The sequence below is a fragment of the Cetorhinus maximus genome, chromosome 6 (genome assembly GCF_964194155.1).
Source record: "Cetorhinus maximus chromosome 6, sCetMax3.hap1.1, whole genome shotgun sequence".
NCBI lineage: Eukaryota > Metazoa > Chordata > Chondrichthyes > Lamniformes > Cetorhinidae > Cetorhinus > Cetorhinus maximus.
The window spans coordinates 33,915,248-33,928,318 of NC_135884.1; the positions used below are offsets into that span (position 1 = coordinate 33,915,248).

At 43.1% G+C, this 13,071-nt stretch overlaps 1 protein-coding gene across 1 annotated transcript in view; it reads right to left on the bottom strand.

The window, feature by feature from the left end:
- dnah12 (dynein, axonemal, heavy chain 12) overlaps positions 1–13,071 on the bottom strand; it is a 349,430-nt gene that overhangs the window by 106,111 nt on the left and 230,248 nt on the right. Inside the window, exons 42-44 of the mRNA XM_078543543.1 lie at positions 11,549–11,741; positions 11,274–11,435; positions 7,341–7,535 (exon numbers count right to left, since the gene is read on the bottom strand). Of these exons, the coding sequence (XP_078399669.1) occupies positions 7,341–7,535; positions 11,274–11,435; positions 11,549–11,741 (550 nt within the window). The remainder of the gene's footprint in view (positions 1–7,340; positions 7,536–11,273; positions 11,436–11,548; positions 11,742–13,071) is intronic.

The following is a 13,071-nucleotide window of genomic DNA, read 5'->3' on the forward strand; positions in this document are numbered from 1 at the left end:
TCAGGTCAGCTGTAAAATCAAGAGGTTTCATGTATTATCAGAAGCCTGCTGGGGCTCCTTAAGATTGGATGGGCAGGGCCTTTAATTACTTTAATTACCCTGTCAATGGCCTCAATTGGCCTTTGCCAGGTCGGTGGGCGGACAGCTGATTTCGCTGTCCGCCCGCCTTCCTGAAAATTTAAAGGGACCGGGATGACGTCGGGGGTTCCTCCCGACGTATTCCTGTGTCATTTTCCCGTCGGCAAGTGGGAAAATTCTGGCCATAGAGTCTCTCTGCAGTGACGGGCTTTAAAAGGATGGACGTTATAAAATAAAGGATAAAGTTTGCAGTGTCTCAACACTGTTTACCTGGAGCTCCCCCAGGTGAAGACAGGCCGCTGGTCCTGGTGGGCGTCCAGAAGCTCTCACCGACTTGTCTCAGCTTTGCAGGTCCAAATGCAGACCAGTTACACTCAGATGTGGGTTCCCTGGCTACAGGTTGATAGCCACACACAATTTTAGGCAAGGTAGAGAGACAGACAGTTAGGGTAGCCTTTCTTCCCAGCTTGTTCCCTAACAAGACTGCCTTCAAAACCAGCAGGTTCACAACTTCTCTCCCATGTGATCTCATGCAAGTTACCAGCCTTTGCCTTTTCAGCTTTTTCCCCCATCAATGAAAGTGATTGCTGTTCTAAACAAACAAGATCTTCCTCAAGTACCATAAAGGTTAGGTGATATCTTGGAAGAGGCCTGCTTGTTGACAGTTCCAAGGTGAACTTATGACCTTTTTTTAAAACTCCCAGGTTAGTATTGAAATGTATAGATAATGCCATGTCCTTCCATTTTGTAAAATAAAAATTCAGTCTTGAGAAATATGATACTAACACCTAATATATGTAGTTTTCTCTATTCCTCGTTCTGTTCTGTTTTCCAAGGTGGCCTCTGGATTCCAGGAGGTGGTGGTTAGACCTCACAATTGTGAGCTTGTGGCAGATGCAGCACACTACCACAAACACGGAGACTCTCTCAGGTATAAACTGCAGAGAACTTCCCCCACACATCACTGCTCCCAGGGGGACCAAGCAGTGAAATCTCTGCTGCCATGCAGACTGACAGCTTTCTCCACAGTGTTATGTTGCTCAATGGCTCTCATTAAAGGGCCCCTGACCTCATATGGTGGGATGGCATAAGGGGGTCATGAACTATAGGTGGCGGGGTTATCCCTCGTCTCCGAACAGCCATCTGGTTGTCTGTATGGGAGGCAAAAAGATGGTGGGTATTGCAGACTGTTGAAGGGTGAAAGCTTTGTGGGTGTTTCCATGATAGTGGGCATTTAACCAAGATGAATATTTTGGTGTGGTCACATTTCAACTGCACACTGACTGAGTGGTAGCCCTTGCAGTATTGCTCCCTGTTGATGAGGAGGGAGTGTCTCCAAGGTGCCAAGTGTGTGCAGTCAATGGAGTCCATTGGGAAGCCAGCTGTCCGAGCGAACCCATGTGCCCTTTCATCCTGGTCATCCCACCTCAGAGAGAAGAGGATAAAGCCCCTCTCCTCATGTAGAGCCTTTGTTACCAGATACTTCTGTGGATGCAAACTGGGCCTCATTCCTATGTCAACTGCCTACTGGAAGGACCCGGTTGCGAAGAACAAAAGTGCAATAGTGATCTACACAAGCACTGGGAGGGCTGTGTTCATGCTTGTTTGAAGCTCCAGGTCTTCATGAAAGAGATAACACAATTTGGTCACCATCTCCTTAATAAAGCGAAGCTTCCCAAAACTCAACTCCTGGTTCACCTCAACCTAGGAGTAGTACTGATGGAAGATCCTTTGCGTTTACAACCTTCCATAGGGCCCTCCTTATCTTCAATTCTCGCAGGGGTTCCCCCACTGCCCTTTTCATATTGCAAAGCAAGTGGCACTGCAACCGCTTCCCACAAATTTATGCAATGCTATGTAATTATCTGCCTCTCTGTGATCAGCAGAAACATTCCTCCAGCAACTCACCACAGTACTTCCACAGGCTCTGCATGAGCACAATTAAGTTAAAAGCTGCAGTTTGCTGAGTCCCAGAACAGGCCCATCTTGCTTGTAGTTTCAGGAGTGAATAAGGAAGGCATTTCCTGCATATTTGTTAACCAATTTCAGTATTTGTTGCATCAACATGTTGACATCTGTGACATCATGATCTTGGTCTTCCAACTTCTTCAGTCAGCATACAGCCGTGAGAAGCAGCACCACGCAATTGAATTTTGCACCCTAGAAATTTTTATTAGTTAGTTGCTTCAGCACAGCATAGCCTTGCTTGTGATGAAAACCCACCAATCCTAATGCAGTCTTGTTATCTAGTATTTATTAAATATACTACACAACATTATCTTTGGTAAAATAATCTCTTCCATTCAACATAAATGCTTCAAGACAACAGGAGATAACTACTCCAGTTCATGTCTTCAATTCATTCCTATATAGTAATTATTCACAAAGGCAGTAATGAGAAGCTTCAAAAACTATGCAGATGTCTGTGCCCTAGCTGCCCACAAGGAAGACATCCAGACTATGGCAAACAAATTCTCATGTGCTACCAAAAACTTTGGTCTCCAATCAGTGTTTCCAAGGCTATGTTTCAACCAGCACCAGGTACACACTATGAAGTTCCAAAAATAACCAGTCTCAAGGCTGTAGAAAAATTCTCAACTTGGTAACCTGCTCTTTAGGATGCCACTATTGATAAAAATATCCACTCTCACATCCAGAAAGCAAGTTCTGCTTACGGCTGATTCCATGATCAAGTTTGGAAGCAGCATGGCATTAAGCTGCAGACTAAAGTCAAACTCTGTCAGGCCATTGTCCATATCATCCTGTTGTATGGCACAGAATCCTGGGTATTCTATAGATGCCACATCAAAGCTCTGGAACACTTCCACCAAAGACAGCTGAGGTCCATCATGAGACTTGATAGCAGGACAAGATTACAAATGACGAGGTCCTCCATCTTGCTGGGATCAACAGCATGGAAACTACCCTCCAGAAAATTCAACTTAAGATGGGCAGGCCATGTCTCCCACATGAATGATTACAGAAGCCTCAAGCAGACCTTCTATGGAGGCTTATCTCCTGGCAAACTACATCAAGGTGGTCAGTACAAACGATATAAGGACACCCTAAAGAAGAGCCTTACAAACTTCTGCATTGCGAACCACCTCTCTTGTGAAAACACTGCAGGTGACTGGCCCACATGAAGGCAAGCATTGAAATTTGATTCAGTATGTTTGGAGGGTCATCAATGCCAAACTCGCAACATGCAACGTGGCCCGAGGAAGGCCAGAGATGGCGCAGCCACAGAAATTCCTTGAAGCACTAACAGTAACAACATGAACTGCTAATTCTGTGGATATCCATGTTGATCCAGCATCAGACTCTTCAGTCATGAAAGGACGCACAGAAGATGATGAAATCGTTTGCAGCTTGGACCTACTCGAAGAACGAGAAGTCGATTACGATGAGTAATTATTCATATTTATTGCTTTGAAACAGTTCATGTGCAAGTACGAAGATTCTGATGACTTGCTTTTCAATGTTGTTTTGACATGACTTAGCTGGGTTTTTCAAAATATGGTTAAAAACAGCCGTAACTTCTGAGCTCCAGGGCATCGTACTGGGGGGGTACCCCAAAGATGTGCCAGGGAACCGCCCCCACCCTGGACGTTCACAGGTAAGGTTTGCACAGCAATTGCCTGGAAGCAAACTTCCGCTGGGCAATTACCCTGCACTGGGAACCATCGGAAAATGGAATTTAAATTGCAAACTTTGGATGATTCTGACTGGGTTACATCAATGGTTACGCAGAAAAAAGTTAGAAGAATTAAAACCTATTGCACAGACCCACACAAACCCTAGGGGATTCCCCCAACATTCCAGAACGTCCAGGGGACTCCACCCACACCCGACCTCCACCCCACAGGACTCCCCCACCTCCCCGACCCCCCCAGTGGTCTTCCCCCAACCCCCTACATGGAACTCCCTCTACTCCCAAGGGAGTGCACCTTGGCCGAAACTCCCCAAACAATGGGATATGCCCAACCCCACTGGGACTCTTCCAAACCTCCCAGGGGTCTACCACTCCCCCCACCCTCTTTCTATCCCCCTGCATGGAACTCCCCCTACCCACAAGGGACTACACCCTGACAGGAACTACCCAACCCCCCACGGGATACGCCCATCCCCACAGGGGTCCTCCCCATCCCCCCGCCACCTGCCAGGCCCAACTCTCACCCCCAGCCACACGCCCCACCTCTCAAGGACCAATCCAATACCCCAGCTATCAGGCCCAAACCAAACCAACTTGACCCGACACCACCACCAACAGCGCCCCCCAGGCCAGGCCCGACTTCACCTGACATCCTCCCCACTGCCTCTCCAAAGGCCCAACACGATCTGACACCCACGCCCCAGGCCCAACCCAATTCGACAAAACTCCACAAAGCCCGACCCAACACTCTACCCCACCCTCCAGGCTCGACTCTCACTCCCACCAACCCCTAGGCCTGACACTCAGCCCCTCCACCTGCCAGACCACACTCTCACCCCGGCCCCACCCCACAGGCCTGACCTGACCCGACCCGACACCACCCCCTGAGGCCCAACCCTCTTCCACCCCACGCCCAACCTGACCACCCCCACCCCAAGGTTCAACCCGACCTCCCCACCAGAAGGCTCAACCTCTCTCCCCAGAGGCCTGACGCAACACCACCACACCCCACACTCCCCCCCCCAACTGAGGCCCAACCAGACACTTCCCCCACCACCGGTGCCTGACACAACCCAACACCCATCCTGAGGCCTGACACAACCTGGCCTGACACCATCGCACCTTCTTCCCCAACTTCTGAATTCCAACTCGACACCCGACAACTCCACCCCCCTCCCCCCACAAAAAGTCTGGCCTGACCCAACCACCCCACCTCCAAGTCACAACCCGACCCTAGATCCCCCCTCCCCCCACAAATTGTACCCACGTACCTTAATTACTTACCTTCTCGATTATCTTTAAATTTGGCCGGACCTTTAAACTTACCTGGTTTATGGCAGCAATGCTGTAAAAAATAAGGGGCATAGCCTCCTTGCATTCAACAGAGCTGCACTCAACACTAGGCCCTGAGGACATGTGCATTGCCCAGATCCTGGCTGGCCTGAGTCAGTAGGTCGGGTGAGACAGGATTGAAAAATATTCAGGTAAAAAAGGAGTGGAGTGGCAATCTGACTCTGATTGCCACTCCAAGGAAGTTCAGGCCCATTATATTTGGCCAATTCTGTACGTGTAAAACAAAAAGGAATTACAGCAGTTATGACAAAACAATTCAGCCAAATCTTTCCCCATTCAACTGCATTAGCCTCTGAAGACCACACAGATACCCTCTGACTGTGCTAACATTGCATGTTAATTAAATACAAGATATCATATTAACATAATGGATTCATATAGAGTTCTTCGAGCTGACCCCCTGAACCAGGGTGCAAGGGTAGTAGTGTTAGGGCTATTACCAGTCAAGGCGAGGCCACTGCAGAGGAACAATTAAATCACTGGATTTGTCATATGGCTTTAGGATCTTTGTAAAAAGAAGTTTCACTTCATTGACAACTGGCTGGAAAGTATGGGTTACGGCTAGTTCTTTAGGAGGAAGAGCCTTCATATAAACTCCCTGGATGCATAAAAGTTGGTGTAGGGTTTCAAAATAGCTTGTAGGAAGTATTTATTTAAAACGGATCAGCCTGGGAATAGTATAGTAATTTTTAATGATAAGTTTACAGACTTAGATGATGACTGTTTATTTCTGGGACACAGACAATTTCATTGCAGTGGAAGCATAGAAATTAACCTAAAAGGTTCCAAGAGATGCAGAAACGATGCAGTAGGTTAAAGAACAGGTGGGGTTGCTCTCTCTTAACAATGAGCATTTAACAGTTTTAGAGTGTTGTGCTTTTGATTCAGCTGAGGCTATCTGGGTTCAAATAGATCAGGCTCATGGGAGGGGCTGATTATTGGTTATTACTACATAACAAGTTGCTAGAAGAAAGTTTCTTGAAGCACGCCTTTCAAAGAAATGATCCAAAAGGTTGATACTGATGCCATCAACAGAACCAACATATTTAGATGCAATAGTTTTGATTGTTTTTTTTTAAAAAGGGATCTGAGAGGGATTCTCCAGATTTTGTTTCCTCCAATTGAATGGGTTTTATCTTTTTTCTTGACTCTCCCAGGAGATTATATGACTCTTGGATGGAGTCAGAAAGGTATATATTGTGATGCACAAAGCATTGCAGTTGTGTGGCACATACTGGCTGGTCCAAACTTTTCCAGTTCATTATTGTTATGTTTGTGTGGTAAAGTGAGGCATCCTGTCCCTTTAAGCAAATGCAAGTGTACTGATCATGTGACAGCACTGACGACTCACTGTATAGTGCGGGCAACAGGGAACTGTAAGTCTAGTTCTGGAGGTTTCTGAGTGAGCAAATATGATCTGGTGCTCTGCCCTATGTCTCAGTAAACCATCGCTGTTTATTCTTACATCAGTCTCTTTCCATTATTGATTGCAAGCAGCAATTGAGGAGAACATATGAAGGTGTGCAGTTAGTGCTTGGTCGGCCAACAAACTAATTTACTCAAGACATAAAAGTTTGCAGGTTTCCTTACTATTATAACCGCCTTGAATTGTAGAATGAATATGCAAAAAAGGAAGTTATTCGCCCATCATGCCTGTGACAACTCTTTGAAAGAGCTAGCCAATTAGTTCCGCTTCCTGCTCTTTATCCATAGCCCTGCCAATTTTCCCCTCAGAGTATATATAGAAACATAGAAACTAGGAGCAGGAGTAGGTAATTTGGCCTTTGAGCCTGCTCTGCCATTCAATATGATCATGGATGATCCTCTATCTCAACGCCAATATCCTGCTTTCTCCCCATACCCCTTGATGCCCTTAATATTCAAAAATTATCAATTTCCTTCTTGAATATACTGAGTGACTCAGCCTCCACAGGATTCTGTGGTAGAGAATTCCACAGGTTGACCACCCTCTGAGCGAAGAAATCCTCACCTCATCTCAATTTTCTTTTGAATATTACTGTTGAATCTGCTTCCATTACCCTTGCATGCAGTGCATTTCATTTCACAACAACTTAATGTGCAAGAAAAAAAAGTCCTTATGTCACCATTGGTTGTTTTGACAATCACTTTAAATCTGTACCTTCTGATTAACATCCCTTCTCCCTCATCCCTGTTATCATTCTAGTAAGTCTCTTCTATACCCTTTCTATTTGAACAGTAGATTCACATTATTATACATTGGAAACCTTTAACACACCTGGAACCAGTCAATAGTGCAACAGTTGATGAGCGAAGGGAACTGTCTCAGACGATTTCGGAAAGCATCTCCAATGGGGCTGAAGGCCACCACAACATGTAAGTTCTCTCTGCAGCGACTCACAAAGAAAGCAAAGAGAGCTAGAGGACTGAAGTCCGCATTTTTGTTTCCTGCTTGAGCTGCTACGCGGACACCCTATGCAATTAAAATAGAATTTATTAAATGCTGTTAAAATTTACTCGCACAATCATCAAATATTGCCTCTTTCTTATTTAAACACACTGTCCCTGAAATTCCTTGGATCACAATCTTAATGGTTATGCAAGCATTGCACCCAACATTAGCCTCCAGCATTGATACTTCTAGAACTTGCAGGTTGATTGGGAGTGGACTTCATTACTATGAACCAAACAAAGTAAATGCCACTAAATCTACCTTCCTATCTGTGAATACTTCAATTGTTTGACTCGGCAAACCGCTCTCAGTTTGCTCCTTTCTATATTCTTTGGTTGATTAAAAATGCAGAACTGCCAACCTCATTCAAAATATAACAAGCTGTTAGATCCATAAATGAATCAATCATATGTCTATGTGTTTAACCCATCCTCAAGCCTGTTATTACAGAAGAAATAAAAAACTTTGCAACACATATGACAAATTAGGCTGAGGCTCCCTCAGCTTTAAAATAAACAGTGAGGTGAGGGATCAAGTTTGGGAAAATGTGATAAATTAAACAGAGAAAAGAAGATAAGAGAGCAAGGAAGGAATAAGGAATATGATGATCAAAGCGTGGCAGGAAGGGACAGAATGTACAAAACCTAAATGTGTACCAGCAGACAAGGCTAGAGTAACAAAAATATTAAAAAGATGGAACTAAAGGCTGTGTATCTAAGTGTATGTAGTATTCATAACAAAACAGATGAATTGATAGCGCAAAAATGATCTGATAGCCATTACAGAGACATGGCTTCAAGATGACAAAGACTGGTACCTGAATATTCAAGGATACATCACATTTAGAAAGGACAGGAAGCTAGGGAAAGTTGGAGGGGTAGCTCTGTTAATTAAGGATGACATTGGTACAATAGAGAGGAATGAGCTTAGTTCTAGAGATCAAGATGTAGAATCAGTTTGGATAGAGATGAGAAATAGTAAAGGTAAGTCACTTGTGGGAATGGTTTATATGCTCCCCAACAGTAATCACACTGTAGGATGGGGTATACAGTAAAAATAATGGGAGCTTGTGAGAAAGATATGGCAATAATCATGGGTGATTTCAATCTACATATGGATTGGATGAACCAGAGTGGCAAATTGGCAGATTGTCCTGGATGTTGAGTTCATCGTGTTTTCGGACAAGTTTCTTAGAGCAACACATTCTAGAGCCAACCAGAGGGCAGGCTATACTAGATCTGGAAATGTGCAATGAGGCAGAATTAATTAATGACCTCATAGTAAAGACACCCCTAGATGGCCGTGATCATAGTATGACTGAATTTCACATTCAATTTGAGGGAGTGAGGAGGGAATTAAAGACTAATGTTTTAAACTTAAATAAGGGTAATTATGAGGGCATGAAGACAGAGCTGGCTGAAGTGACCTGGGAAATGTTAAGGGATAGATCAGGAGAGATGCAGTGGCAGACATTTAAGGAGATATTTCAGAATACTCTGAAAAGATACATTGCAGTGAGAAAAAAAGACTCCAAGGGAAGGATGCACCATCAGTGGCTACCTAAGGAAATTAAAGCTAGTATCAAATTGAAAGAAAAAAAAGCACATAATTCCGCAAAGATGAATGGCAGTTCAGAAGATTGGACAGAATATAAAGAACAGCAAAGAATGACTACAAGATTAACAAGGAGGAAGAAATTAGAGTATGAGAGAAAGCTAGCTAGAAATATAAAAACAGAGAGTAAGAGTATTTAAAATGGAAAAGAGTAAGTAAAGTGAGCATTGGTCCTCCAGAGAGAGAGTCTGGGGAATTAATAATGGAAAATAAGGAAATGGCAGATGAACCGAACAGATATGTTGTGTCTATCGTCACTATAGAGGATATAAATAACATCCCAGCAATAAGTATGAATCAGGAGATGAAAGGGAGGGAGGAACTCAAAACAATTATAATCACCAGGGAAAAAGTACTGAGAAAATAATTAGAACTGAAAGCTGACAAGTCCCCATGTCCTGATGGACTTCAGTCTAGGGCCTTAAAGGAACTGGCTGCTGAAATTGTAGATGCATTGGTCTTAATTTTCCAAAATTTTCTAGATTCTGGAAAGATCCCAACACATTGGAAAATAGCGAACATAACTCCTCTATTCAAGAAGGCAGGAAAATACAGGCTGTTAGCTTAATATCTGTCATTGGGAAATTGCTAGAATCTATTATTAAGGAGGTTATAGCAGGGCATTTAGAAAATCCAAATGCAATCAGGCAGAGTCAACATGGGCCGAGATTTTCTAGCCCTGGTGCAGTGGGTCCTGCTTTGGCGGATGTAGCAAGCCATTCAAAAGTCTATTGACTTCAGTGGGACAAGGAGATCCCGCTGGCGGGAAGGGCCATAAAATTCTGGCCGTGGTTTTGTGTAAGGGAAATCATGTTTGACTAATTTATTGGAGCTCTTTGAGAAAGTAACAAGCAATGTGGATAGAGGGGAACCTGTGGATATGCTGTACCTAGATTTCCAGAAGGCATTTGACAAATTGCCACATCAAAGGTTACCACAGAAAATAAGAGTTCATGTTGTAAGGGAGTAACATATTAGCATTATAGAGGATTGGTTAGCTAACAGGAAACAGAGTAGGCATAAATTGGTCATTTGCGAGTTGGCAAGATGTGACGAGTCTAGTGCCCCAGGAATCAATTCTGGGTCCTCAGCTATTTACAATTTGTATCAATGACTTGGATGAAGGGACTGAATGTATGGTTGCTAAATTTGCTGATGACACAAAGATAGGTAGAAAAGTAAGTTGTGAAGCGGACATAAGGAGCCTGCAAAGGGATGGACAAAAAAATTGGCAGATGGAGTATAATGTGGGAACATGTGAACTTGTTCACTTTGGCAGGAAGAATTGAAAAGCAGTATACTATTTAAATAGAGAGAGATTGCGAAACTCTGAGGTGCAAAGGGATCTGGGTGTCCTGGTATATGAATCACAAAAAGTTAGTATGCAGGTACAGCAAATGATTAGGAAGGCAAATGGAATGTTGTCGTTTATTGTGAGGGGAATGGAATATAAAAATAAGGATGTTTTGCTACAGTTGTATAGGGTATTGGTGAGACCACAGCTGGAGTAGTGTATAATTTTGGTCTCCTTATTTAAGAAAGGATATAAATTTGTGAGCAGTTCAGAGAAGGTTAGGGGGTTATCTTCTGAGAAAAGGTTGAACAGGCTGGGCCTGCATCCATTGGAGCTTAGAAGAATGAAAGCTAATCTTATTGCGACATAAGATCCTGAGGGGATTTGACAAGGTGGGTGCTGAATGGATGTTTCCCCTTGTGGGAGAGACTAGGACTAGGGGACACGATTTAAAATAAGGGGTCTCCCATTCAAGACTGAAAACTTTTTCTCTCAAAGGGTTGTTAGGATTTAAAAGAACTATCCAATTAGTTGCACACCCCTGCTCATTTCCATATAACACCCTTCAACTAACTGTTCTGGAAATTATTTGTTAAAATCAACATTTCTTTCGGGCTAGGCTCCTGAATCAACTTGCACAAAAATCTGCACCTTAGACAAATGCTTTATTCTGGGGGAAAATATCATCCAATCTGTGGTACAACTGCAATATTATGCATTTTAATAAAAGTACAACTTATATACAGCAATGCATCAAATCAAATACTATCCATCACATCACCTTAACGCGATTGTAAGCATTTTAAATTTTCACGATGTATTGTGCAATTTGAATAATAGATGTTTCACACCTCCATGATCTCCTGTTTTTCATCAGCTGCAAAAAGGTTTGGCACTTCACCAGTATTGAGTAAACTGTCTACATCCTCCAGGAATGCCTCGTCTTTAATTTGTGTGTCTGTAATCAGGAACACAGTGGGCTGGCCTTTCATTCCTGCACTTCGAAGCAAATGCTATCAAAAAACAAAATAGTTGCATACAAGGCAATTTTTTAGTGATAAAATGGAAGTAAATTTATTAATGTGAATTAGCAGTGATGCTGACCAGATTAAAAAACAAATGTTACCTTTAAATCCTCTCTCCATTCATTCATTCCATAGCTCTTGGAGATTTCAGGCTGAAAAATTATCATTTTAGCCATTGATGTGGCCAAACGAGTCATGGACTGACGGCCACTTCCCCCGACTCCCACCAGAAGAGCATTACCTCTTGCTTGTTTCAGTACTCGACTGATCCGGGACAAATGTTCCAACATATACCTAGCAGAAAATGTAAATTTGACATTATTCATCTGTAGTTTAACTTATTTTAAAAACAAATGACACATTGTGATTACTGCAATCATTCGAACTTAAATCTATACTGGGAAAATAATTTGTCTTAAAGAATATATTGAAAAGACTTTGCTGGATGCAGACCTGTGCAGAGACAATAGCAGTGGTGGCAGAGGTTAAAATAGTGGTGAGAGACAGAGCAAGGGAACATACTGGCAGAGAAACAAAGAGAAAGTGGAGAAACAGCATAGAACTGATCGGCGTATATCCAAATACACAAGGAGTAATGCCAGAGGACAGCAGGTAGATGATTGGGGTTGGTGAGCATTAGTATTTTTTTAAACTGAGATAGTGGTTTAAAGTTTATAGTTTAGCTAGTTAAACTAATTCATAAAATTGCTGTTGGGGTAAGTATAACAGCTAGTAAGGGGTGTATTAACAGTATTAGCACAAAGCGGATAGAGAGGCATCAATTAAAATTAATAGTTTATACAAGATATTAACTAGATTCTAAAAGAGGGAAACAGATTTTTTCTTAGATCATGGATGGGCAGCTGAGATCTGTTGCTTGCAATTCATGCGCTATGTGAGAACTTCACCCTGTGTCTTGAGGACCACATATATAAGAAGTGTCTCCAATTGCTTGAGATCGAGCTCAGGATTCCAGAGCTTAGGAGGCAGCTGGAGTCACTGTGGAGCATCAAGAAAGATGAGAGCTTCCTGGATCATACATTCCATAGACAGTGAGAGTTCTGGATAGTAGAGATGGCCACCTGGAAGAGCAAGAAGAGGCAGGGGTCTTTGGAGTGTGTGCCACTCTCAAACCAGTGCTTAACTTTGGAGAATGTCTGGAGTGATGACACCTTGAATGAGTGCAGTCTAGAGTATGGCACTAATAGGCAAGGGACTGCACAGGAGGGAAAAGAAAGATAGTAATAATGCAGCCTTTATAGGAGATTCTATAGATAGCGGGACAGACAGCATTTCTATAACTGTCATCGTGAGTTCCACATGATGTATTGTTTCCCTAGTTCCAGAGTAAAGGACATCACACAGAGGATGCAGAATATTCTGCAAGGGGAAGAGAACGAGCCAGAAGTTGTGGTACACCTTGGTACCAACGACATACAGGGAACAGATATAGAGGTCATAGAGTTATATTTTTAGGAGTTAGGGAGGAAGTTAAAGTAGGAGCTCAAATGTAGTAACCTTTGGATTTCTCCCAGTGCTATGCACCAGCAAAGTAGAAATAGGAAGATAGGGAGGAATAATGCATGCTTGAGGCATGGTGCAGGGGGGACTGTGATATAGTGGC